This window comes from Aquila chrysaetos, chromosome 16 (genome assembly GCF_900496995.4).
Source record: "Aquila chrysaetos chrysaetos chromosome 16, bAquChr1.4, whole genome shotgun sequence".
Lineage (NCBI taxonomy): Eukaryota > Metazoa > Chordata > Aves > Accipitriformes > Accipitridae > Aquila > Aquila chrysaetos.
In genome coordinates this window covers 28,346,282-28,372,982 of record NC_044019.1, presented here as the reverse complement: position 1 = coordinate 28,372,982, position 26,701 = coordinate 28,346,282, and the positions used below count along the sequence as shown (strand labels likewise).

The window sequence follows — 26,701 nt, the reverse complement described above, 5'->3', positions numbered from 1 at the left end:
TTTAAAGCTACTTCTAAAACTAGTTAGTTCAACCAGCGCAGGAGCATGTGGGGACACTCGTTTTGAAAAGGGACTCCCCTGCCCCACATATAACTTCAGCCTCACTCTATCAAGAAGACTGATCAATTCACAAGTAGTTTCCCTGCCATCAAGGCAGAGAAGCTTACCTCTGTGTGCTGTTAACACCTCATTAACTTTACTTCACTTTCCAAAATCCCTCCCAGAAACCTGAATACAATAGGGGCACAAACACCTCATCTACAAGGCAGGCTGCTCGTGAACAGGGCATCTCAGAAAGAGCCCTAAGTATCCTGCAACCAATGTTCTCCAAGGGCCTGTCCAAATGGCCCCAACTGATTAAGCAATCTGGAAAAGGGCTGCGTTTTTGCAGCTTTTTGTCTTAAGCCACCCACTAAACATCAATAGCAAGCAGGAGTACCTTCTTTCACTGTTTTTAACAATACAAAAATAAAGCTCACTTTACTTACAGGCTTTTACAGACACACTTGTATAAACACACAACCATGCATTAAAAAAAGACAAACGGAGGTGTCACCAGCAGAAGCCAAGTGACATATTCCTGGGGAACTCTTTGGATTTCACTGTGCTAGGGCCAGACTGTGCACACCAACGCACTGGCTGGGAACAGCTGTCAGGCGCTAGGGCCGCGCATCCTACTGCTCCCAGCACAAATCCAGGGGCTGAAACTCCCAAACCTTCCGTCACTCTGCCTCTAAACCGAGACTGGCTCTTTGAAGGAGAGGTACCAGAGCTTGAAGCTGCTTGGGAGGGATGGAGCCGGATGGCCCTGGCACGGCCACACTGCAAGATGCCCACGGCAAGAAAGGATGGAGCAGGTATGCTGCTGTTAGCTGAGGATCGTGTTTGGGTGCCTTGGACTCTCAATATGGGCAGGCAGAGCCGTGCTGGCCCCACCTTTGTGGGGCAGGGAGCTGCACGACCAGCTCTAGTATGTCTCAGCTCCTGTTAACCCATGGGAGACCTTGCTGAACTCCCACAGGCAGCACACCAAGCACAAAAAGCAGCAAGGCACTCATCTCTGGGTGGCAGAGCACCCGCTCTTCTCCCCATCGTCAATCAGCCCAGTTCAGCGCTTGCTTCAGGAAGCGCCGCTCGCCGCTGTGTTTGCCCGAGCCGGGGATGGAGAGCACTGACAAAATGCGCTCAGAGGTCTGCCAGGCAGGATGCAAACACAGGGCTTTCCTGGCTGGCCAGTGCATGAGTCCAACAGATTCCAGCTCCACGTATACCCACAGACCCTTCCTCACCTTCGCTGGAGGCAAGGGGGAAGTCCAAACAGCCCCGTTTGCTGGACAACCACAACTGCTATCCCAGAACCATTTCAAATCACTTCTGCCCTGAAGAGTGCTGTGCAAGGGTGCGGAAGTCTTAGGTCATACGGGCAAACATGCCAAGGAAACCCAATTTGTTGCTTCCCCTTTGCATTTCTACGCTTTCAGAGAAAGAAGCAGGGGTCACGGTGCTTCCCTGTGCTTGTTTGGGCCCTTAGCTGTGCAAGCCTTGTCCAGCTGAAACATGTCTCAAATCTTGCACTGTGATGCTGTCAGATATCAGCTGCCTGTGGATAGCAGCTACAGGAAACTTAAGACTATTTTGCAGGTATCTTATTCCTTACTAAATCACACCAGGGAAGTTCAAGGCATACCTAGTGCAGGCAAGCATTCTAATAACCTTCCAGCATGACTAGCTATTCACTTATCCCAGTTCCCAGGCAAGCCTAGGAAACAAGGCCTAGGACTACTGGCCCCAGCAGGCAGTTCTCTGTCGTTGATTAGAGGATGTGCATAATGAAGCAGAGGATGCTGGGCCCTGTAGTCCATGGGTGTTGCCTGCTTTTGGATCAGGTGGGTGGTGGCACACTGCAGGACCAGGCTGTAGTTCTGCATTTTGACCTGCCCCCTTACTCCAGACACTCACTTTTCATTGGCAGGTTTTGGGAAAAGCAGCTCTCTTGCCTTTGCTGGGTACAATGAGATGAAAAAGGTTTGGCATGCTAAATGCTGGCAAGAAGAGGCTATATCCAAGCTAGTCTCCTAATAACTTACATTTGGCTCCCAGGCTGGAAACCTGAATGGATTTCAGGGTTCTTAGTTAAGCTACACAACAGGGGTTACCGCATTTGGGCTGAAACTCAGGCCATTTGACCACAAACCTCTCACCTCAGGAGACCCAGGCTGGAACACAGCTCCAGCCAGAGGTGTGATGACCAGCTGCAGCCCCATTTCAAGCAGATATCTCTCACACTAAAGAGCAGCACAGGCCAGCTGACAGCACTTGCTCAAGGACACCAGCAGCCTGAAAAACTAGGAGCAGCAAGGTATAGCACATATGCACCATGCACAGGTAGATAACCAACATACTGGAAAAACCCCTCCTCTGCCATCACCTCGCGGAGACCCTGGTGTCTGGCTGACATGCTCAGATTTCCTTTATCCAGGTGCAACATCAGGTGGCATTAACTGGCTTGCTCCTAGGCATTTTTCTGCAGCTACTGCCAGGACAGGAAAGACAGGGAAACACGCAGAAGTTTTACATGGTTTAAGTATAACTATGGCATGGCTGAATACGCATGCTTGGGAACCTCCCCCAGACTGAGACCGCTGCAGCCACACAACTGAGTACTAACCCAGTGCAAGCTCAGTCTGACAGCTCCCTTTAAGATCTCCTTCTGGAGAGGACACAGTTACTGCCCTGCTAGACCACATGCCACATCAGGCATTGTCTGTCCTTCTGGAAGTGGCACCAAGCCAGCACAGGCTCTGGATTGTGTAGGCCAGCTAATTTAACAGAAATGTGACCACATGGCCAGCCCTGATCCAGATCCCAGTGGTGCCATAGGTGAATGCTGCACACATGCTGGGGGTATGGTCCTACCAGGACTGAACGACCCAGGCTGAGCTAGGCGTAAACTGCTAGAGATGCTACGCAGACAAGCTCCTGCTCCCTTCCCCGTCCACCCGCTCCCTTCCCAAGCCCCATCACTGCTGCTGCCCGTGTGGTGCTAGCTCTAGCACTCGGTCATTCTAGTTTGGCATTTGGACCACAAAACCGCTTTGGTTGGTTAAGCCCGAGCACAAATTACAGCTTTGAGGACAGATCCCACTCCCACCCTACATGAATGTGCAGCAAATGATCTGGTCACTCACTAACAAACTTGGAGGCTTTATGACCAAAGAAACACAACATGTTTCAGAGGATGCCACTCCACCAGCCCAACCTGCCATGGACTCGCATTACATGAAACAGCAGCCATACAAACTTCATATTACTCCAGCTTGATCAACCCATGAATCTGCATTGTGGAATCAGGGAACCGTTCTGACTCTTTTCCCTAATCTCATTCACAGCACGCACAGCCTCTGAGGCAAACGGAAGGTGGCCACACTGCAAAGGTGCAAACACCAGGAAACAGGCAAAAACACCTTAAACTTGAATCCCTTTGCAATGGGGAAACAGGGATGCAGAACACAGAAGGGGGCCGTCTCCTCCAGCAGAGCAAATTCCAAAGTCTAATGCGCTTGTTGTCATCAGCAAAGCATCAGACACAAAAACCCCTCCACACTCCCAGCCAGATCAGCTTCGCTTGTTCCTGTGGGCAGGGAAGAGTCTGGCCTCCTAATTTGCACAGCATGTAGGAGAATAGGATCCCAGTCGTGGCTGAGGACCCAAAAGCGCTGCCACAATACAAATAGCTCCCATCAGTTATACAACGCCTCTCGTGTACTCAGCCGGGGCCACAGCGCTTTCATGTCATTGTTGTCTTGGGAGGGTGGGGAAAAACAATATTTCAGTGCGTGCAGAGCAGACAGGAGGAAGGAAAGGCTTCTGCACTTCCAAGCGTGCATTTTGGGAGAGGCAGCATCTGCTGGGACTTTGGGCAAATCTCTGCACCAGAGTTTTGCTCTCCTGAGGAGTCTGCAGCTTCCTCACAGCAGTTACACACACCACGGTTCCTTAGCTCCCCAAATCAGGTCTCCATATGACAATAGATGTGGTCAGTGTACAAGGCTAGGGCTTGTGTAGGGACACTCCAAGATCCCTTTCTTCTGTGATGTGCTTTGATCCTCACCTGCCATGCAGGGAATTGCTACCTGGTTAAATAACTGGTTACAGGTGATACCTGCAAAGGGTAAGAGACATGCAAAGCCATGACATCCTAATGCCAATCTCACCTTTCCATTAGCACACACTCTGTGAGAGCTGCACAAATCCTTCCTACAGCAGCACAATGTTTGATCTCTTCCCAGGAGGAGCTGGCTACCTTTGTCCCACAGACCGTGCCAGGGCTGGGTCTTGGCTGAGTACCCCTTCCCAGCAGATTGCTAGCCCTCCTCTCTTCTTTCTGCTTCTTGGTGCAACCCCATCCAGGCAGGCCTCACCAGAGCACACCAGCAAGTCACAGCCCTGGGCTCTTAGACTAAGACTGCTTCTTCCCGGGGGTGGCTCTGCTACTGGGAGTTCTTCCAGTGTCAACTGTCGGTTCAGCCAGGGACGCACGACTTCCAAAAAGGAGATCAGCAGATGCCCCCAAAATTGCCATCCATGACAGCGTCCCAGATGGAGCTCAGCCCCAGCAAAGCAAGGTATAAGAGCCAGGCACATTACATATATAACTGTTGGACAACTTAAGCATTCAGCATTAAGAAGCGATATTTAAATATTGGATTTTTTTCCAGCTTTGTGATCTGTGTTAGGATTCAGGCATGTTTCATCCTGATGAGAGTTTTACTAAGGAAGAACTGACAAGCAGTCCAAAGCCTTTCTCTCTGTGTCAGGCAGGGTCAAGATAAAGACAGTTTATTCATCCTCCAACACTAGACAGCCAGCAATTCTCATCTAAGATAGCTGTCCTTCACCATTTCTTTCTGGCCCTCTTGGGTACCATTCAATTAATGTAGGAAATAGGAAGCATGAATATTAATCCTGCAGACAGCTCCAGTGCTATCCCTTCTATTCTGATCCTGTCACCTGCAGTCTCCTCCCAGGGATGCCAGGGGAAGTGCCTCATGCAGCTCCATGGTGGTACTCTTCAAAACCCTTCCTTGGACACCTCTCCCCATCAGCAAGCGCTGCCTCAATGGAGCACAGCTACCTCTAACGGCAAAGGAACTGACAGTCAGCTGAAGAGAACCAGAAGACTACTCTCCTGTGGTGGTTTTTTTTTTTTTTTTGAGAGAAGAACAAGTACAAGGTCACATTTGAAAAAAGAACAAGCCGTCCTTTCGCTGAAAGAGCCTCACATATTTACAGAGTGAAACCAACAAACACCACAGTATTTTAGTCACTTCCTGTCCTGTCTGCTGCCATTCCCTCCCTGATCTCCCAACATCTCCATCTCCCAGTCCCCAGGATGCCTCCTCCTGCTATGCCACAGCTCCTTCCACTTCAGGAGACCAGAGCACACCTCACTTTTCCTATCCCTATGTCTCCTCCCTTTTATCTGCTGTGTTTCCAGAGTAGCCTCTGGAAGCAGCCTCTGGTTTGAAGCCTCCTGCAACCCTCCCTTATTCCTTTAGAGGAAAGATGTTGACATGAAGAATGCAGTCATGTTTCACTCCTGTTTCTGAATTCCCTCCTTCCAAACTCCCCTTGCTGCAGGTATTAAAACTTCTACCTGGCTCCCAGCATACGTATAGAACAGCATGACTTAACAGTGGATCTCTCTCATTCACCACTGAGCTTCCTCACCAGGTGCCTCCTAGCCAACCATCCCTTTGTAGATTTACTTTGCTGAAATGAATCCAAATTGGTAATAAACCCACAAGCTCAACTCTCCTCAGTTTACAAATTTAACTTCTCACATACTTTTACAGCAAACTACCATGGCTCTTGTCTAGATAAGTCTAGACCTTCAACATCCAAACTTGTTGACAGGTGTTTTAATCTTGAGCGAGTACCTGTGGCAAAGAGCAGTGTCCAGAATTCAGTCTCCAAGACACTGTGCTGAGATCCGCCAGCAATTAACAGCCACCCCCCAAAGGTCACGTGAGATCCGTTCTATCAGTGGGAAAGGGTCCTGTTTCTCCGGGAAGGCACAAGGCAAAGGCAACCCCTGGCAGGAGGATGGACAAGCACGGAAGCAGCAAGGCAGCCATCAGACAGACCGAGGGCAGAGCAGGTACCAATGCCAGAACTGATACACAGGGAAGATGCTCCCTTGCATGTATATTCAGATACAGTGTGAAGAACCAAGGGACAAAGATTATGACACCCAATCAGTAGTCTGCCAGGTTACTGCTTCTCTTAAGCACAAGAGCTTTTCCTTTCTATATTCCTCTCCTCCAAGCCTGCACCTCCCACTTCAGCTCCTGGTCTAGCCTCCAAGCTCTGATCCATACAAGCACATTACTTGTGTTTCTCTGCCAGCAGAGAGGCAGCAGGCTTCCATCCTCTGTGGCCCTTTCTCCTCAGCTCCTCTTCTTCCCAAGTACAGGAAGCAATAACTAAACCACATCGCCTCCTGACACCCTTGGGGTACAAAGGGTCCTACAGAGATGGGCCCATGTAATTCTGTTAATATTTTGGCTCTGCAGAGCCATTTGCTTTTAACTGCCAGTGCCCCAGAGACAATCAATAAAGTGGTCCTGGGCTCCCTGCTCCCCCAGGTAGAAGGAGGCTAGTAGGATCTGAAGAGAAGGCCATAATCCCCCAAGCGAGGAGGGAGCCCCAGGACAACCTGTCAGTGGCCGTATCTGTCTCAGTGCTAGCCTGGAGGCCAGCCCGACACTAGGACAAGCTAGCAGATGGCTAATTTTAGCAGCTCTGCATGCCCTGTCCACCAATGATGACTATCTGGACAAGATGGCCATACTAAACTAACTCTTTTGCTGCCTGGTTTCACAAAAGGAACCCAAGAACTAACCCAGCAGGCTTAACCCAGGTTTAATGCCCCTTATCATCTCCTGTCTCTCTCAAAACCTGCAGAGCAGACCTGGTGTATCCCAGGTTGCATATTCCTGGACAAAGAGACTCAAAGCACCAGGCTGAGGAGTGAACAGGATCTATGCAGAACTGGAGCCCTTCCAGGCTTCACAGCTCCAGGAGGGATTCCTATCACGAGCAGGGCTGGCAGCGTTTCAGAATGAGCACGAAGAACGCTTTGGTTTGCACTTTTGGGTTATGAAATTGGATGTACACAAGGAATAATTGGGGAATTGGAGCAAGGCTGAAAGAGGCAGGTGGGGAGACAGCACCAACGGGACAAGGAGAACTCCAGCAACTGCTGCTAAACCACACACTGACCAGCCACAGCAGCAAAACCACGAGACAGAAGAACGTGTTAGATCAGATCACAGATGGGCAAGTCTGGCAACAGTCCCAATAAGGAAACACTGTTCCTAGGAAAGGATATGGCTTCTCACTCCAGTCACCTGCAGCATATTCCACATGCAGCCACTGTCTCAACTAGCTCTTATGGCACTACTAACCCTCAGACTGCCCATACCCACCACCAGCCGTAGCACCCCAGTACCTGGACAAACCCTGCCTGGATTCTATGACAGCTTGAGAAAGTTCATGAAGGACCATTAAATTGTCCAAACCCTTTTAATTATGTCCCACCCCTTCCAAACCAGAAGAAATCCAAGGAAAAAAAACCTGCTGTGTAGAGCCCTTTCCCTGCCAGGGTGTCCCCAGCATATGTGCTATGCAGTCAAGTAGATGAGCCTTACCAGCTCTGCTACTCCTTTTGCTTTGTATAGCAAGGCAACAGAACATCCCCAAAATGCAACAAAGTAGACCAAACTTCTCCAAAAAGGCAGGCTTGAAGATTACATGCACTTAAACCATTTTCCCCACTGGGAAAAGAGTAGACTGTTTACCTCCAGGCTGCTAAGCCCACACAGACCACCGGGTAGAGACCCAGCAGAGCCAGCATAAGGGACAGACAGAGCCATGTGCATTCAGAGACAGAGGTGCAGCTGATCTAGCATTAGTAGGTCAGCACCACGCAACTTCACTCCTTGCTGGGACAGGCAGAGCACCTCCACAGCATGGTGGGAGTTCAGAGGACTAGCTTGGATTTTTCAGTGGGGAAGAGCTCACCCTCCAAATTTCCTAGTGTCCCAAGCCAGCTCTGCAGTAACCTGTTGCCAATTCTGTCCCATCACACAAACTGAACAAGGCCGGACCACAGGAATACTTGTAGAGCAAAAGCACAGGAAGCTTTGGGGTTTGAACTGCAATTCCTGCGAAGCTGACACTGCCCTTTAAAGAGAATAGCAATGGGCTGCCTGAATTGCCTGAGGGCCTAGGATGCTTATGAAGGAAAAAAACCCAGGGCCATTGGGAAGAACATGGACAGTGCATGAAACCATCTAGTAGGAAGGGTATTTCCTCCATACTCTGGATTATTACACCATCACTGCACACACTCCCTCCCCCTCTGCTCCACAGGAAGCCCAGTACTTGCCCCTTCCTTACTCCAAATGGGGCAAAGGGGCTCAGGAGTTGTGACACACGGAAATATTTATTCACAGTGAATTAGAGACACTGAGGCAGTCTAACCCTAAAGCAGCATATGTTGCCAGCCCTCTCCTGTCCACTTCCAGCTGCCTCAGCTCAATCCCAAGATTACAGCTCCCTCAGGAGCCAGTGGTACATGGGACAGCAAGGGGGAAGCAGGGCACTCTTGGACTTAATTAGCACAGGCCAGCCTCTTTTTTTTTTTTTTTTTTTTTAAACACAGGCTTTTCTGCTCTTACATCTTCTGATTGTTCCTTGAGCATTCACTTTGCTGTCTCTCCAAGTTCTGCAGCACCGCCTCTCTTCTCTCTCACCCTGCAGGCTTTCACTGCTGCCTCATGGAAAATTAGGCAAGCTAAGAGGCAGTATCAAAAAGGACCATCCCCTCTACATATCTCACTTGTAGTGAGAATGCACCTCACTGGTTGGGATCTGCTTCTCTAGATAAGAGTTCTATCAAGCAATGTCCCGATCCTTCCCCCGTGCCTTTTATCAAGTGACCTCTTCTCCCAAACTCTGTCAGGACTGGCTAACACGACAGCCTGATTCTGCAGTCAGTTCCCAACCCAGAGGACCAGTGCTAACAAAAAACCACAGATGATGGTCACACCCTGGAGCCTCTTCCTTGACAAAAAAAAAGGGTGCGGGGTGTGTGTGGGGTGGCTTTATTAAAACTCTTGTTAGTGTACAGTGTGACAGCTAAAACATGTAAGATCCAGGGAAAGACAAAAAGCAGCCAGTGTTTAATGTACCGTAGGGACGAAAGTTTACCGCTCCACTCACCACCTCACCATCAATATGACCTGCTCCAGTTGACAGCAGTAAAAATTGCCAGTCCCCTCCCCAGGCCGCACCAGCTCACCCACACACACAAGCACATCACATGCAGCGCCGTGAACCACACCTCAGCTCTTCTGACAGCAAGGATGCCGCCCAGATTTGCACCCTTCCAGGCACCTGACCTGGGTGGAAGCGCTACAGAGAGCGCATCTCCCCATCAGACTACTGCACAGGCATAAACCCACCTATCTCTTCTTACCACTCTGCAACCTTGGCCAGATCCCAGCCCCAAACCTCCCCCGGTTCAAGTTCCTGGAATTTCCACAGGGATTCACAGCCCCTGGACAGCCAGCTTACGCTGTTTACTACCGGTAATGTTTCTACAGCAACACAGATGCACAAGCATGGACGCACAGGAACAGAACAGAGGGTAACCCTGTCAAACAGATCCCTCTCCTCTCCCTCGTCATGGATTCACAGGCTACACTTTGTCACCAGGTTTATGTGAACCATCTCAAGTGCCAGCAAGCAACACCTGCGGACAGCTATGTATCTTCCTCACCTGGTTCCTAGGAGCTGGGAAAAGAGGTAAACAGGGAGGATCAGCAAACAGAAAACTTTGAGTTCATCACATCCCCTCCGGTCTCTCCAGATTAAGCTCCACGCTGTATGAGCAGAGCTCTTCTAGCATCAGTGACGTAGAGCACCTCACGCTCATTCTCATTACGCCATCCTGGAGCCTGTCATTTCCCCATCAGATAAGCAAGGACAAGTGACAATTAGCCAGTCTGGTCCAACCGTTAGCATGCAGGCAACCTCCAGCTGGGTGGGGGACACACAGCACAGAGCATTTCCTAACTGCCCAAGATACAACCCAGAGGTGGCAGAGCATTTGCTCCTAGCACTCCTACTTGGCAGCACTGACAGGACCTGAGAGGTAGTGAGTTAGAGAGGGAGCAGTAGGAACACGCTCTCACTACTCCTTGGCCCTCAAAAATCAGAAGTCATTAGCATCCTTGCCGAAGGAGATCTGCATGTACCTGAAGGTGGGCTGCACAGGGAGTTCAGACCACTGTGGAAAGGTAAGAACACCACCAAAGTCCCCTACAGCCCCCAGGAGGCTGACACCCTACCCTAAGCCCTCCAGAAAAGGAATTGAGCCTGGACCAGCACAAGCACTTGTACAGCAAAGGGTTTGGTCTGCAGCTCAACTAGCTTGACACCATCCAAGACAGAAGATAGCTGTGATTCTGGTTTCAGACTTTATTGACAGGCTTTTTGATGCTGCATTTGTACAAGTGCAGTCACAGATATCTTCTTAGCTTCAGCTGAAACTGAAGCTTTTCCAAATGGGGGCATATGTCTATCCAGTGCTCCTCACTCACTCCCAGGGGGGAGGGCTCTGCACAGATTTGTCTGTCTGACCCTCACCCCAAGAACATCAAACCTAACTGAGATGTCAAGTTCTCCAAGCTGACTGGAGACAACACTTCCAGTTCTGAGATACATGATCCCCACCCTTTTGCCTCCTAGAGCTTTTGACAGCTTATTATCTTTGATATCTAATTACAGGCCCTGTCATCCTACTGTGGGGTTTGCTCTTCCACTTGGCTCTTTTGCTTTTCCCAAAGCAACCAAACAAGATCCTTTGCTGCTCTCATCTCCCTCTCCACCAGGACCAAGTACGGACAAGACATCCAGTAAGGCAGATCTGCTCAGCTATGACAATTCCTGTTCTCTGAGCACACAGGTACATGCTTCGGTGCAGTAGCTGCCCCTAACCAGCTCCTGCCACAGGATCATGCTGCGGATGCACAGTCCACTGCCACAGCTGCACGACGCACAGTGATTCAGCGTAGTATGCCATGTTTCTCTTCACCTTCTACCTTTTCCACTTGCCTTTAACCTCTTCAACCCAAACAAAAGCAGGTCAGGCATTGTGTAAAAAAGTCTGTGAACTAATAAGTCAACTCTGGCCGCAAATCGAGCTTTCCAGAGCTCAGGCTACCTGCTCAGAGCTCACCCATCGTTTCCTCCTCTGGAATCAGCAACACCCCAAACATCTCACTCTGAAGACAAGTAATTGCTTTCCCCTCATACATTTTCAGAGGACTATTAGTGCACCACCTTGTTTCTCCACCTTCTTGAGCATACCATCACTTCCCCGATGTGTGCCATTTCTCCCTCAAACCCAGCCAGTGACCTGTACACCCCTGTCTGGGTAGGTCCTGACAAAATAAGCCAACAATAAAAAGGTACTGGGGGCATGGGGCCTGCTCTCCTGACTTGTTAGTGTCACCTCCAGCTGGCATAACCCTGTGAAAACCTACTCCTGCTTATTAACAGGAGACATAGATGCAACTTGCAAATATTGTTTGGTAATTTACAAGTAACTTCAAGTGCTCCTGCACTGTCTGGCTGCTCACTCACTGCAGCTTCCAGGACACACTCAGGCTCGGGACAGTAAGAAACCAGCAGAAATATTTACCTTCTGCATTCCTCTCTGCTGACACTGAACATCATCCAGTTGGTTTGAGGGAAGGATTCTCCCAGGGACCAGCACACTCTTGCATCCTTCAGGATCTAACTGCTCACAGGGATTTCTAAAGCTTTCCAAGGATAGCCTTCAGTTGCTGCTAGCTTCCACCAAAGAGCTGCCCAGATCAAATCTGAACAGTCCCTAAATTATTTAGAGCTCAATTATTACACCTGGGTCATTTGGAATGACTCATTTGTAGTGTCTTCAGTTTGAGGCAGAGGCATGTGGGAGAGATTAATTACCCTACTCGCAACAGGTCCTGTCTAGACTAGGAAATCAAGGTGTGTCCAGCAGACCAGCGACATTTGGCCAGACAGGGTTTCACATAGGGCACATGGCAGACAAACTCTGAGCCTTTTCAGGCAACAGGAGGGAGCATTGCTTGACAGGGTAAGAGATTGCCAGTGTCAAATTTCAAATGGGGGGTGATGTACAACCACCCAGATTCTCACCCAAGCGCATGTGGCTAGTCCCATGCTTCACTACTCGCAGGAACTATGCTGGTAGGCTCACCCCAACTCACACGTACAAGTCCCAGGCCAACAGGACCAGCTCTGGGAAAGCCAGTATCCAGCAGGACTGGCCTCTGTCAAGCACACAAGATCTGAGGATGACAAACACCAGCAACCGCAAGGGATCATTACCTGGTAGTGAGCAGCATTACAAGGAGTACAAACAAGAAGTCATGCTGAACCCGATGGTAAGACACTGCTCCTTGCATCCCACTGTTGGGATAGTGTGAGCCATTCAAGATAGAGCAACGGCAGCTGCTTGACCAACACAGGGAGTGCAGGCAGCTGTGTCCTCCTCTTTGCTATCTAACCAGACATAAGCAAACCTCCCTCTCACAGCTTTGAGGCCATTTATCCCCTTGGCGGTGTGAGGAAAAGGGCTGGAACTTTGTCATGAGTGTCACGTGAATGCTAACATGCATGGGCCTTCCTGGCCCCGTGGGTTGTGTCCTGCATTTGACATCACCCCATCCTGCAGAAAGGATTTGGTACCACTGATACGAACAACTTGGAAACCACAAGATTAGAGCGAACGTGACTCTGGGCACCTGTCAGAGCCAGCCTTGCCATCCCTCAAGCATGGGCAGCGCACACCTGAGCGTGCTCGTGCCACTCCACACCACAGTACACACGGCTGGAAGAGAAACCTTTTCCTCCACGCTCCCCAAGCTTCATCCCTCAGCTGATGACTCCACATACTGTAAAGCTCATGTGTACTCTCGCCCAGGGGATAGTGTGGACACCAACGTGTAAGGACAGGTTTGCTAACTGCTGTTTACAGGAGAGGCCTCAGTTTTTGGCTGGTAGGGACAGGCAGAGGCCTCCTCTCAAATTTCACTTGAGGATCTGACCAGAGGGCAGGGCAGGGCAGTACTAAGGCAGGACACAGACTGCCCCAAGCAGTGGGAGAGACAGCATTTCACTCTTTGGCTCCCCCCTCATCTCCCATATGCTTGAGCACCCAGAGCACTTAACAGCGGGTGGGACTCCTCCTCCACAGGCCCGTTTCCCTTCACGGGTGTCACAACAATCTCCAAAAATCAAACCAAGGATGCCACTGCACCCAGCCAGCGATGGTCACTCGGGGCCCAGGCACTGCAATACCTTCAGCAGGAGCCCCAAAGAGCACCCACCACCCTGAGGCGGGGTGCGGCTCCACCGCAGGCTCTCTCCAGCAGCAGAGCCAGTTTAAGAGGTTGCTACCCCACCCTGTCTCCCCATCTCAGATTGCCACCTCTTCAGTCTCATCAGATTTGCTGGTGGGACAGCGAGCTCACTAGCCCAGCACAGACAACAATTTTGATTAGATGCCTGCCCTACCCCCTTGCCAACTTTCATCTAAGGGCACGATCCACAATTCCCTGAAGCAGCATTCAGCTCAGGGGCATCATCTCCTGAGGCACTAACAGAGGGAGGGAGAAAACTTCTTAAACCAGCTCTGCCACACTGGCAATCCTAACTTGGAACCACACCCTGAGATATAGACTGCTGATTTGACAGCAGCAGGGAGACCACGACAGGCAGGATTTGTCCTTAGGGTAACTCGCCCGCTATGCTCCTCCAAGCCCTTCTGAAGCGATCCAAGGCTGCTGCCCTTCATTCCTCACCCTGAGAGTTGTCACAGAAAGTGTATGGCATCACTTTGGTGATCTGCTAATCAACTCCTAATTCACGGAGTCTTGCTAGTCTTAGCTCACAGTAAAGGCCTGGCAAAATTAGCCCCAGAGCAGGCAGAAGGAGAGATTTCCTCACACTTCCAGCACCCAGGAATACTGAATGACTCCCCTGCAGAAGGACAGGCAGACACCAGCCCTGCATCCCACTGAGGAGCCCTTCAGCAGCTCCACAGATCTGAACAGGTAAAGTGGCTCTGTGTGCAGTGAAGACTGGAGTAAGAGAGAAACCCCTCCTCAGTGGAGCGCCACGCAGGCACTCAGTGCTGCGACAGCAAGGCAGGCGCACCTCGCCTCGAGCACGCCAAGCACATCTTTTAGAGAGCATTGGGTCAAACAGCCCCTCCGGCAGCAGTTTCCAGAGATGTACTGGCCAGTTTGCTGAACAGCTCCCCGAGCACCACCAGGAGATTCCTTCCCTGCTGCCCCTCCTTGTGCTCGATGACCTAACACAGATCTAACCTTACCAAAAAAATTAAGTTGCATACATGCAACAGTTTCTCCCGTCTCAGATCACCTCATGGAGATCCTGGTGAGTGCTGAGACAGTACAAGGCAGACAATGTACTCTGTGAGGAAACTGCTGGACAGCCTGAACCAGGCAGAGTATCTGAGCATCACAGCACCAGACCAACTGAACTTCTTTCTCTCCAGAGCTGTTAGTCCATAGCCAGAGCTGCTCATGTTGCTGCTCCTGCCTTTAAGTAGTCCAGGCTCCAGGTGCCAGCGTGCCCTTGACCTCCTCGTGGGGAGCTGAACAGCTTGGTGTGACATTGGCTGGGTGCGACCACCCAGTGACAGTCAGCGGAAGACCTCCAAGTCTCAGAGAAGGACCATTGCATTGTCAGTGCCAGGGCTGACTGTCACTCAGGGCACAGGATACAATAGAGCATTTTAGCTCCTCGATTAAGGGCCTGCAAAACATGCATCTACAGCTTATAAAGCTAGGACCTCAAACCAATCCCTGAAGTACTGCCTCGTTACACAGCTGAGGAGCAGAAACATATATGCAGACCTAGTGGAAAACTACTCCGTAGTGCCTGACAAGTTCCATCCTCCGCTGCTCACGGTGCAGGGAGGCCCAGCGGAATCTCTGTGGGAGGAACACGGAGATCCCTTAACTCGCTGTTGTGCACGCTCTCCCCGCTCACGCAGCATCTTCCACAGGCTGCCTTCCCCTACCTGTGTCAGCCTCCCAGAGCTTGCTGGGACACAAGTTTAAGAGGTTCTTTCTTTTTCCACAGTTTGTTTCAGATGGGTGCAAGACATCCTCCTAATGATACCCCTGCGTCCAGACCAACTCACCCAGGCCTTTATAATCTTGAGAGTCATGGATGTAGAGCCCGAACTAGGAAGCAAGCACAGTTAAGAGCAGTGCAACCCACCTAATGTAAGTGTCATTACTCTACACAGGGATGTGTGAACGGGCAGAGAATTCTTGTAGGAGTGCGACTACATCTGAAGCAGACATGAATTTCTCCTCAAAACCCAGATCTTTCACCAATGCTGGCAAATCCATTCCGAAAACATACATAGATCAGATTTTTGTTGAACCAAAGGAAGGCAACAGTATTGCTTACTAAATGAAATAACAAAAAACGCTCAAGACTTACTCTACATTCTGATGGAAACCAGTCAGTCAAAAGATGGTGTAATTACCCTGACACACCAGATAGCAAGCTTCTTTTGCCATCTCAGGCCACTGGTACCATCAAACCATGCTACTTGCCCATGCAATAAATTCAGCTCCTTCACCACTATAAACTACCCTGGCCAAGGTTTTTTGGCTGGTAGGACTACTATCCCACTTGGATTATTATTTTTATTTTATAATATATTTATTCTTTTGCTACCACAGCCACAGTGATCCCCAGCCACACATGAGAAACACAGCTTACAGCAGCAGAAACATACTGTACTACCAACTACCTGTTTCCCTACCTAGAACTTTTGATGTAGGGATATTAAAAACAACTCCCAAGACCAAGGCATACAGAGGAGTAGGATATTCAGATAAGTCATATTCAGCACTTTTTTTTTTTCCTGGATAATTCATCCATGATACCTTGTTCTGCAAGGGCCAGAAACACTAGCTAAGAGAACAGCTCCCCACATTTCAAAGCATGCACCTCAAAAAAAAAAAAAAAAAAAAAAATTCTTTTAAAGGTCCTTCAACAAGGGAGCATCACTGACACAGCAAGAGAGCATAACAAGCTGGAAGTTCCCAGGAAAAGCAAAACAGGAGGCATGAACTAAGCCTCACCTACCGCACAGGGGTCATGCCTCCTCCTCTCGGCTGCAGGCCAGCAGAGACAACATGCACATGTGGCCACAGAAGCCTAGGTGAGCCTCATCCTCTGCTTGCTGCCCATGTGCCTTCCCAAGCCCCTTAAGCATGTAGCTCATCAGCGTGCAGCCATTTATCCAGCTTAGCACATTCTGTTGGAGTCCAGGCCACCTACACTAGGACAGCAACTCTTCCTGACGATTTTTACTTGTGAGATTATAAGCATTTTAAAACTGGTAAGTTTCTGGCTGCTAGCCCCCTTCATCTGCCATGTCTTTATCCAGCCATTTTGGGTTACTTCTCATCAAAATGTAGCTAAGATCGTAGTTTCACCAAAATCTGAAGCTGACATTGCCTCCAAGAGAAGCTATCCTGCCACCCTGACTGCTGGCTATAGAAATAGTCGCTCCCCAGTCAAACCAGCACCTCAAGCTGCGTGCCGCACAGTTGTGGGAACAAGCGCATCAGGACGAGGGAGAAGGTGGGACAGCTGCTTTTGGCAGCATTGCCAAATGAGAGCATCCACCAAAGCACTTGGGGAAAAAACAAGCAATCTTGATGGGCCAACAGATGTATTACAGTTTGTTTTGGTTTTTTTTGTAAGCACCCTCTCAAAAAAGAGAAAGAGATTAAAAACCACTTTAAATCAGAGTCACTTCAGGTTCCCAAAGTGGGCTAAGGCAGCTGACTATAAAAGTATAGATGCCTGTCACCAAATCATCTAACATGACAATCCTCTCCGCAAAAAGTAAACATGCAATAGACACCAAGCAGCACCAGAAGAGGAATACACCTTCAGTAAACCAGGTGTTTGGACAAACCACAGCCTATACAGAATCCTCCTCTCAAGAGGGGCCTGTGCTGGAATAACCGTTTCTACCATCACTAGAGGACTTTTGTCCCTAGGCCACCTACAAGGTGTGTGCTGGCTACAACTCTCCAGGACCCTTTTGATGGCCAGGCACCCAGCAGCAACAAAGGAACAACAAGGACTGCTTGGTCTTGAGGGCAAAGCTTAATGCCAAGTACCACACTGCCTCACACCAAATGATTTCAGAGTATTAAGGGATAAGGATTTACCTTTACAGACAGCACCTTGAAGGTGAGGGTACATGTACTGTTGTGACTCAGAGATGAACTCCATCACAGCTTCAGCTATCACAGAACTGACACTTGCCCTTCCCAGGGGGTTTACAACTGCCCCAGAACAACGTGAAACCAGCCTGCAGGAGACACAGCAGCTTCCCTCCTTCCCCAGGATCTCTGGGAATATCACCTCAGACTCTCAGAGCAGCTGCTCCTAAACTGCTCACAGTTACAGCCCAACTCACAGACACCAGCAGCTTCACACAGTCCCCTGAACAGCAGTGCAAACATCAGACAAGCCAGAGCTCCGGACAGGAGCTAACTAGGACCTGACTTTTGGAACAGCTCCCTCCGAAAGGAAACACCAGGAGAAGACACGTGCACATGTGCACAGGCACAAGTAAATTTGAGCTTGAAGTTGAAGCTGGTTTTCTCAGATTTCGCAGCATGCTCAAATCAAGGCCAGGCCAACGTAATGGTAACACACACTATTTCAGCTTCTCTGCTTGTTACAAACGCATGGAAAAAACCTGCTGTGCCAGAAACTACACCAACACTCATTTCATACTTCTACCCAGCAGCTTCGCAAAGCATCTTACCCAGTCTCAGCCTCCAACCCTCCCCTCTTCCAGAGTTCAGTAACCAAGTGCCCTCCATTAGGGCAGACTCTGTGACACAAACAGGACCCACAAAGCCATCTAACCCTCTGCCAGCTGAGATAATACCTCTGGGCAGGCTGCAGCGATCCACCACAACACTTTTTTCGTTGTTTAAACCTGTTGTCAGTAAAAGCCTTTTCTTTCTTCAGTTGCAACAGAACCAAGAACAGAATAGGGTTGTTTAGGGCCAATACTGACCAGTCTTTGGCTGTAACGGATCCTTTCTTCCTCAGGCTCCATCTCCGACTCTTCTGAAGAGAGCGAGAAGGACACTCCAGGACTGCTGTCTTCCTCCTCTTCCTCCTTTGAAGTCAGAGGGAAATAGTGAAGCGGGGCAAATGGACATGAGACGCCTACATCCCTCATTTGTTTGCTCATTTTGAGACTGATTCCACACCACTGTGCAGGGCTAAGTGAACACAGTGGATGAGCCCACCTCAACTTTAAACGGTCCCATTCTAACTTTAGGCATGACTTAGGGTAAATGACTTTACCAGCTGTTCTGTAACACAACATAAGCTGCAGGTCTCGGATCAGGAAAAGGCCTCCACTCTGCACTACTACCAGCACAAATGGCAGCTCAGTTGGCCCACACTGGGATACGAAACAGGCAAGCTGCTGTCAAACACTTGACGGGAGTCGGGGAGCAGCCTGGTTTCCCCAGAGTACAAGATTACGCATTAGAGAACCAACTCCTCCAAACAACACGATTGCCGTCCTCTGGATATCCTGTACTGTGGCACTCAGGAGAAGCTACACAGGTACAGAACATCTCCCATGAACAGGGAAGGCATATGGGATCTCTCCTACATAGAGCGCTTGAGCATGGCTGCAGGTAGGGGACTAACTCCTCTCTGATGAGACCTACATGCTCAGATCTCAAAAATCTGCCACCTTGTGACACCACGCAATAACATGGGAAAACCTCCCAAGGCGTCAGATGGCACCTAAACTTTTTTTTTTTAAAGGAACAGAAAGAAACCAAAGCCTAGGTATATTGCAGCTCTTAATCCCCATGACTATGCCTAAGCCAGACCTTCGGGGAAGGAATCTGCCACCCCGTGTAGTGTTACAGAACCGCTACCATAGCATGGAGAGAGCTTGTTTCATCCTGCTCTTCCCCGACCCTCAGAGCACGGTTTGACAGCAGAGCGTTCCAAGTCCCGCTAGCATCTCCCCCGTCCCTGCTGCCCGTACCGCTCAGGATCGGGCTTCCCAGCTCGGCTAAGGCAGCCTAAGCAGTTTCCCTACACTTACTAAACTCTTGTTTATGAACACCCAGACAACCGAAGTGCAACACACCAGCCAAGCCAGCCCGCTCGCAACACCCCGCTGTCACAACGCGGGGCAAACCCCCAGCCCGGCGCGGCTCCGCCAGCCCCCGGCCCCATCCCACCCCGGCGGGGGGAGGCCCGTCCCGGGCCGGCTCCGCCGCCGCGGCTCTCGCCTTCTCCCCCCCCCCCCCCCCCCCGCCCCGGGTCAGGAGGGAGGCAGCCCCGGTCCGGCCAAACAAAGCGGCGGAGGGGGAAGCCCTGGGACGGCGCTCAGGACATCAGTCCCCCGGGAGCTGTCAGCCGGCACCCTCCGGTCCCGGGAGCCCCCCTACCCACCCGCCGCCCCCAGCCCACCAACTTCCCAGCCCGGCCTCCCGGGGGCCGCCAGGAACGGGAGACCCACCCGCTCCCTCCCGGCCGGGGCAGCGGCCCCGTCGCCCGCGGTCCGACCCAGCGGGGGCGGCGGCCGGTGCCCGCCGCCCGGCCCCTCTCCGGGGACTTGCGGAAACTTAGGGGTCGACCGGGGGCGGCGGGCCGGCGCCGACCCCCCCCCCCCCCGCCGCCCCCAGCGAGTGGCTCACCAGGTCTCTCCTGCGCCTTTGTCCTCTTCTACCGCCGAGACGGGGAGAAACAGAAGAAACGGAGGAGGAACCCCCGGGTCAGGCAGCGATCGCGCCCCGGGCCCGGGCCCGGCCCGCCGGCCGCGCCGCCCCGCGCCCCCCCCGGCCCCGTCGCTGCCGCCGCCGCCTCCCCCCCCCCCCCCCCCCCCCGCGCCCCGCCGTCCCCGGCGCGGCCGCCGCGGCGAGCGGACGCTGACAGCCCCGCCGGCCGCCCCGGGCCGCTGCCCGCTCCCGCGGGCCCCGCTCCCCGGCCCGGCGCCGCGTCCGCCCGGCGCCGCGTCCCCCCGCCGCCGCCGCCGCCACCGCCGCCGCCGCGCCCCGCCGCACCCCCCCGCCGCCGGGTGTCGGACCGCCGCCGGCCTCGCCGCCCAGCCGCCACCCGCTGCGCCGTGCCCCGCCGCCGACCGCGACCGCCGCCGCCCCCCGGCCGGGACGCGGTTCCCCTCCTCACACAGGAGCCGCCGCCGCCATTTTGAAACCCGTCAGAGTCTCACATACACACTGACTCGGCCGCCGCACTGCGCCTGCGCCGCCCGCAACCTCCCCTGACCCCCCCCGCCCGCCTCCCCCGCCGCCCTCTGCGCGCATGCGCCGGCTTCCCCCCCCCCCCTCCTCCCGCCCCCGACCCGCTTCGGCGCCGGGGCACCGCGCGGGGCGCGCGCGCGCACCTCACTCGCCCCGCCCCGCCGGAGCGGGAGCGAGCGCGCACGCGCGGCTTAGGCACTGGCTCCGCCCCGCCTCCGTTGGCCCCGCCTCCGTTGGCCCCGCCCCCGTGGGTCCCACCTCCTCCCCTCCGCCCACCCCGCGCATGCTCCGTGGGGGCGGCGGGGGGGGAGCCACGGTGTGGGTGCGGGCGGGGCCGGGGTCGTTCGCTCCCCACGCACCCCCGTGGGCGGCTGTGTCCGCCCGGGCTTCGCCCGCAGCCCGGCACACGGCTGCAGCCACGCGTGTGGGCATCGAGAGGCGTAGGCACGGGGACGCGCGTGTGCGTGGATCTCCCGACGGCTGGACGCGCACCTGTGCGTGCGCGCACCGACGCCCACGCAGGTACACGTGTGTGCGTGTATGTACCTGCAGACATGTCAGCACAGAGAGAGGGGCATGTGCGCAACCCGTATGTACGTACATACGCGCGCCGATACACACGCGGCACGCACCTATACACACACAGCACACCCCCCCACACCTGTATACGTGCAGCACACGCACACACACCTGTATGCACGCAGCACACCCCCATACGCACCTATATACATGCAGCACACACACATACACACCTATACACACGCAGCGCACACACACCCCCATATACACACAGCACACCCCCATACACACCTATATACATGCAACACACCCACGTACACACCTATACACGTGCAGCACACACATACACACCTATATACATGCAGCACACGCATACGCACCTATACACACACAGCACACCCCTATACACACACAGCACACACACATACACACCTATATACACACAGCGCACACTCACACCCCCTATATACACACAGCACGCCTTCATACACCCCATATACATGCAGCACACACACACACACCTATAAACACACAGCATACACGCATACACACATATACACACGCAGCACACATGCATACACACCTATATACACACAGCACACACACATACACCCCTATATACATGCAGCGCATGCATACACCTATATACGTGCAGCACACACACATACATGCCTATATACATGCAGCACACATGCATACACCCCTATATACATGCAGCACACACACACACCCACCTATAAACACACAGCATACACGCATACACCCCTACATACACGCAGCACACACGCATACACACCTATACACACGCAGCACACACACCTATATACACACAGCACACACACATACACCCCTATATACATGCAGCACACATGCACACACCTATAAACACACAGCATACACACATACACACACAGCACACCCCCATACACCCCTATATACATGCAGCACACGCATACACCTATATACATGCAGCACACACACATACATGCCTATATACATGCAGCACACATGCATACACCCCTATATACATGCAGCACACCCCCTACCCCATACACATGCAGCACACACATACACATGCAGCACACACACCTATACACATGCATACGTGTGCCCCAGCCAAAAAGCAGGAGGGGGCTCGTTCCCAGAGGCCGCCCGGCCGCAGCGGGTCCATGGCAGGACCCCGTCTCCCCGACGCCGTGCCGGGGCTGCTTATGCTCGCAGGGACTGTGCCACGCTGACGAGTGTTGAGCTTTAATGGCAGAACTGCACCGAAATCACCCCGTGTCACCCCTCCCTCGCTGGCCTGCCAGCAGGAAGGGGACCCCCCCCCCCCCCCCCAAAAAAAAAATCAGTTCTCTGCTCCCAGACCCCATCTGCCCACACGGCTCGGTGCAGAGGACACTCGGACGCTGGGTTCCCCAGTGGGACAGTATCTTTGTGCCCGGGGGGGTGCTTTCCTGCTGGCACCCCACAGCGACTGGCAAGGCTGGTTTGGGGGGGGGGCCAGGAGCGTGGCAGCGGTGGCAGCGGTGGCAGTGGAGGTCCGGCGGTGGCTGGGAACCGAGATGCTGTCCTGAGCCCGGGGCGGGGGGCACAGCAGCAGGTCCCGGTAGGCTATGCCAGGGGTTGGGGGGCTCAGCAGAGCACACAGCCCCTCCTGGGTCGCCTCCTGCGCTGGTTTCGGCGGGCGGCACTGATGGCGGCACTGCAGGCCTCCGCAAAGATGTCCCCGACGTTCTCCCGGTACCTGGCCGAGCACTCCAAGTAGGACACGGCGTGGACCTGCCGGGCCATGGCCTCTCCCTGCGGGGAGCCCTGGGGTCAGACCCCCACTCTGGGAGACCCCCAGCTCCCCCACCACCCTGTGCTGGGGTGACATCCCCGACCTGTCCGGGGGGGGGGGGGGGGTTGGCACTTGCCTGCTGGTAGGTGATGTGTTCCAAGCGTCTCTCCTGCAGCTTGCGCAGCACAGCCCGGTCCTGCCGCAGGTCGGTTTTGCAGCCCACCAGCAGCACTGGGACGCCCTTGCAGAAGTGGTTCACCTCTGGGTACCACTGGTGGAAGGCGGGGGGGGGGAAGGAGACACACGTGTCACCCAGGGGATGGGGACATGGGACGGGCAGCAGTCCCAGCTCCACGCTACCTCCCCACGGGGAGGACACATGTCCCCCCACCGCGGGGGCTGCGTTACCTTCGTTAGGATGTTTTCGTAGCTGTTGGGGTCGGTGACGTCAAAGCAGATGAGGACAACGTTGGCGTCCGAGTAGGACAGCGGGCGAAGCCTGTCATAGTCTTCCTGTCCTGCCGGGCGGAGAATCAGACCATTATGCACCAGTTCCCTACTGGGCTGGGTCCCCCCCTATCCTGGGGGCACCCTGGGGCTCTGGGGACAGAAAGGCAGCACTGCTGAGAGTGACATCCTTGGGGACCGGCGGCTGGCCGGCCGTGGGTTAACCCCCCCCCCCCCCTCCATCTCCCATGGTCAATGCATGGGGACACCCCTCTAAGGTATGGCCCACGGGTGTGGGACACCCCCAAAACCACAGGCTCAGGGGAGTTGGGGGCACGACTGCCTGCCCCCTCCCCTCCTGTCCCACCTGCCGTGTCCCAGAGGTGGATCTTCACGGGCTTGCCGCCAACCTGGAGGGAGGCTGTGTACTTCTCGAACACGGTGGGGACGTAGACCTGGCAGGGGATGGAGGGGGGGGGTGAGGACAGGTCCCACCTGCCCGTGGGCAGCGGGTGGGGGGGGGGGGCAGCAGCAGAGGGGACCCCCACGGGGGTATGTGCGCGGGACAGGGCACGGGGAGGTAGCCAGGGTCGGGAGAGGGAAATGGGGGGCCAGAGGATGGTGGTGCCTCCTTGTCCCCCGCAGCCCTGGGACTGTGGCCCCCCCTCAGCCCAAGGCAGCACTGAGCCTCAGGCAGGTGGGATGCTCCGGTGGGACCTGGGGGGGCCCGGGAGAGAAGTTCTGGGGTCTCTGTGGGCCACCCCCGCATCCCCCCCCCCAGGTCCCCTACGTGCCCTTGCCGTGGGACAGACCCCGCTCCCCGTGCTGTGACCCCCCCCCAGGCGAGACAGAGGTGCCCGTCCACCCACCGAGGAGTGGGGGGAGCACCGCCCTGGACCCCCATCAGCCCCAAACTGTGCCACCCCCTTCCCCAGCCCCCCCCAGCCCCACGTCCTGCTGCAAACGACCCCGCTGCCGCCGCCGTGCCCACCTCGTCCCCCCCCCGCGCCTCCGCCACCCTTCGCCCCTGCCGCCGCTCCCGGGGGGGGGGCGGCACGTCTGCGTGGGGACCCGCTCGGGGACGGGGACCCCACCCGTGGACCGGATCCCGCTGCGGCCGAGATCCCAGCGGACAGGGAGACCGGTACCTTGGGGAAGTCCCCCCTGGCGAAGGCCACCAGCAAAGACGTCTTCCCGCAGCCCCCGTCCCCCACGACGACAGCCTTCACCTCGGTCTCGGGGGGGGGTGACGGGCTTTGCCCCCCGCCACGCTCCTGCTGCATGGGGGCGGCCGGCGAGGCCACGAAACCTGCCTGGCCTCGGCGGGGACGGGGACGGGGACGGGGACGGGGTGGCAGGAGGCACCCGCCCGGTCCAGGGTGTGGCCCCCACCCGCCGGGTCCGCCCGCGGCGTCGCTCGGGGCTGGGGCCACGCCGGTGGTGACGGCCGGGGGCACCGGTGGCAGGCGGGCAGGGTGCCCGCGCGCCTACGGGCGCGCTCGCACGCGCACGACGCCTTGCACGCGCGCGTGGCGGGGCTGCTCCCCGGCGCGTGTCCCGGACCTTTCCGCCATGCGGGTGCTCGCCTCTGCCTCCCGCCCACCCGCGCGTGCAACGCTCCCTCTCACGCCTGCCCGCGCACGGGCGCGGCTCCCCGTCGCACGCACGCGTGCGACTCCATCCCACGCGTGCAGCTCCTTTGCACGCGCGGCCCCCGCTCGCACGCCCGCTTCTTCCTTGCGGACGTCCATGCGGGTTCTCTTGCACGCGTGCACGTAACGCGCACACGCGTGCCCGCGCAGCTCCCCCTTGCGCGCCCGCAGCTCCCTCCTGCGCGCTCCCATCCTCGGGCGTGCAAACACACGCGTGTGCCCGCCGACCGCCGAGTGCCTGCTGCAGGTGGGGGCCCTCCCCGACACCCCGGCCCCCGCCGGCGCCCAGGTTTTATTGCTCCCAGCATCCACAGGAGGCAAAGTCCAGGGTGGAGGGAGGCACGGGGCGGGGGGGTGACTCACAGCTCCGGCCCCCCCCCCCGCCAGTGCCACCCTTTCCGTCACACCAGGTGATGTGTCGTGCCCAGCCCTGCCCGGCCGTGCGGTGCTTTGCCGTGCCTTGCCGGGAAGTTCTGTCCCTGGCACCCTGGACCCGGCTGGTGTGGGCAGCCCCCGGCCCGCGGTCTTTTCCCGGTGACCCCCAGCACGCTGGTGGGGACGGGCTGCAATACCCCGCTTTGGTCGGGGACACGCCAACCCGGTGCTGTTCCCAGGGATCCAGACGGTGCTGCGCGTGGACCCCACGCTGACCACCCCGTATTACCCACAGCGATTCTTGCCCACCTCCCCTGGGACGGGGACGCCCATGACCCCGCTCCGGGAGGTTGGAGCTCAGAGGATGCTCGGACACGAGGGATTTGGGACATGGAGCGTTCCTGGGTGGTGGCCGAGCTCAGGGAGCCCTGTGCGGGGGTTCCCCCTCCCGCCGGCTCCCCCAGCCCTGCCATGGGTGCACCAGGCACCCAGGCAGGGGTGTTAGTAGTCCTAGCGGCAATTAGCCGCCTTAATGAGCAGAAAAAGCAGCTTTCTGCCCTTGCTGGAGGAGCAGATGCCACCCGGCGCTGGGTGGGTGCTTTGCCCACCATCTGGCCGTGTTGCCCCACTAGCAAGGGGGGGGGCCCAGCAGCTGGAGGGGACACAGAGGGCAGCCGGTGCCACTCTGGGGAGAAAAAAGAGACTGTGTCCCCCACATCCCAACTCAGAGGTCGCCAAGACCCCCTCCCCTCTGCCGGTGCCCTCCTCTGCCTCCCCAAGGCTTCGGCAGGGATGAACGGGTGCTTCTGGTATAGGGGTGCAAGGAGGGACAGGGGCGATCATGTGTGCCGTTCCCTGCCATTCCCCCCAGCCCTATGGCTGGCTCATCTGCTGTCCCGCTGCCGGACCCCCCCCCGGCTCCCTCGGTGGGTACCAGCCAGTCCAGGAGGGCACTGCAGCCCCCAGACCAACCCGGGTAAGTCTGAACTGATGGCTTGAACACCAAATTGCTACCCAGGCCTGATGCACGGAAAAGATGGAGGAGAGACAGTGGCGATTCACATGCCATGAGGCTGGAAGGGAAATGCACACAGTAATGAACAATCTCAGAAGGATGCCAGCATTAGGGCAGGGTGGGGGGGGACGGGGACTGGAGCACAATAAAACAATTAGAAAGGTGGTAATTACCAGTCTAATGAGATATCAGGTTGAATCTTAAAAGCATCAAGATTCTTCACAGCAAGATGTAGCTGCTGCAGTATTCATCCTCTGGGGTATTCTCTCGGACAAAACATTTCCTTTCCCGCAAGACCAACAGAAATTTGACAGAAGAGGCTCTGTGATGCAGCCTGTGTCTCTGAAACTGCCCAGTGCTCTCTTACCACCTGACCTGTGATCTTGCAGAAACGCCCCGAAGAGCAGCGTTATTTGGAGGCGAGACGGGTTGCTCGGGTCTTCTGAGGACG

At 54.9% G+C, this 26,701-nt stretch overlaps 2 protein-coding genes across 3 annotated transcripts in view; both read right to left on the bottom strand.

Moving 5' to 3' along the window:
* Window positions 1-20,484, bottom strand: part of KDM2A (lysine demethylase 2A) — a 52,726-nt gene extending 32,242 nt beyond the window's left edge. The window contains exons 1-3 of the mRNA XM_030039196.1: window positions 20,386-20,484; window positions 19,896-19,923; window positions 18,239-18,343 (exon numbers count right to left, since the gene is read on the bottom strand). Coding sequence (XP_029895056.1) covers window positions 18,239-18,343; window positions 19,896-19,923; window positions 20,386-20,405 — 153 coding nt within the window. The 5' untranslated portion in view covers window positions 20,406-20,484. The remainder of the gene's footprint in view (window positions 1-18,238; window positions 18,344-19,895; window positions 19,924-20,385) is intronic.
* Window positions 20,485-22,352: 1,868 nt separating this feature from the next.
* LOC115352036 (rho-related GTP-binding protein RhoF-like) lies at window positions 22,353-26,535 on the bottom strand. 2 transcript variants are annotated; one of them, XM_030039637.1, is made up of 6 exons: window positions 26,424-26,535; window positions 26,170-26,308; window positions 23,576-23,663; window positions 23,170-23,279; window positions 22,898-23,032; window positions 22,353-22,781 (listed from the first exon to the last, which is right to left on the bottom strand). In XM_030039637.1, the coding sequence occupies exons 2-6, from the start codon at window positions 26,302-26,304 to the stop codon at window positions 22,614-22,616; spliced, it is 636 nt and encodes a 211-aa protein (XP_029895497.1). In that variant the 5' UTR covers window positions 26,305-26,308; window positions 26,424-26,535; the 3' UTR covers window positions 22,353-22,613. The 2 variants fall into 2 exon arrangements, with proteins under 2 accessions (XP_029895497.1, XP_029895496.1); XM_030039636.1 differs by lacking the exons at window positions 26,170-26,308; window positions 26,424-26,535 and adding an exon at window positions 24,357-25,010.
* Window positions 26,536-26,701: the final 166 nt, after the last annotated feature.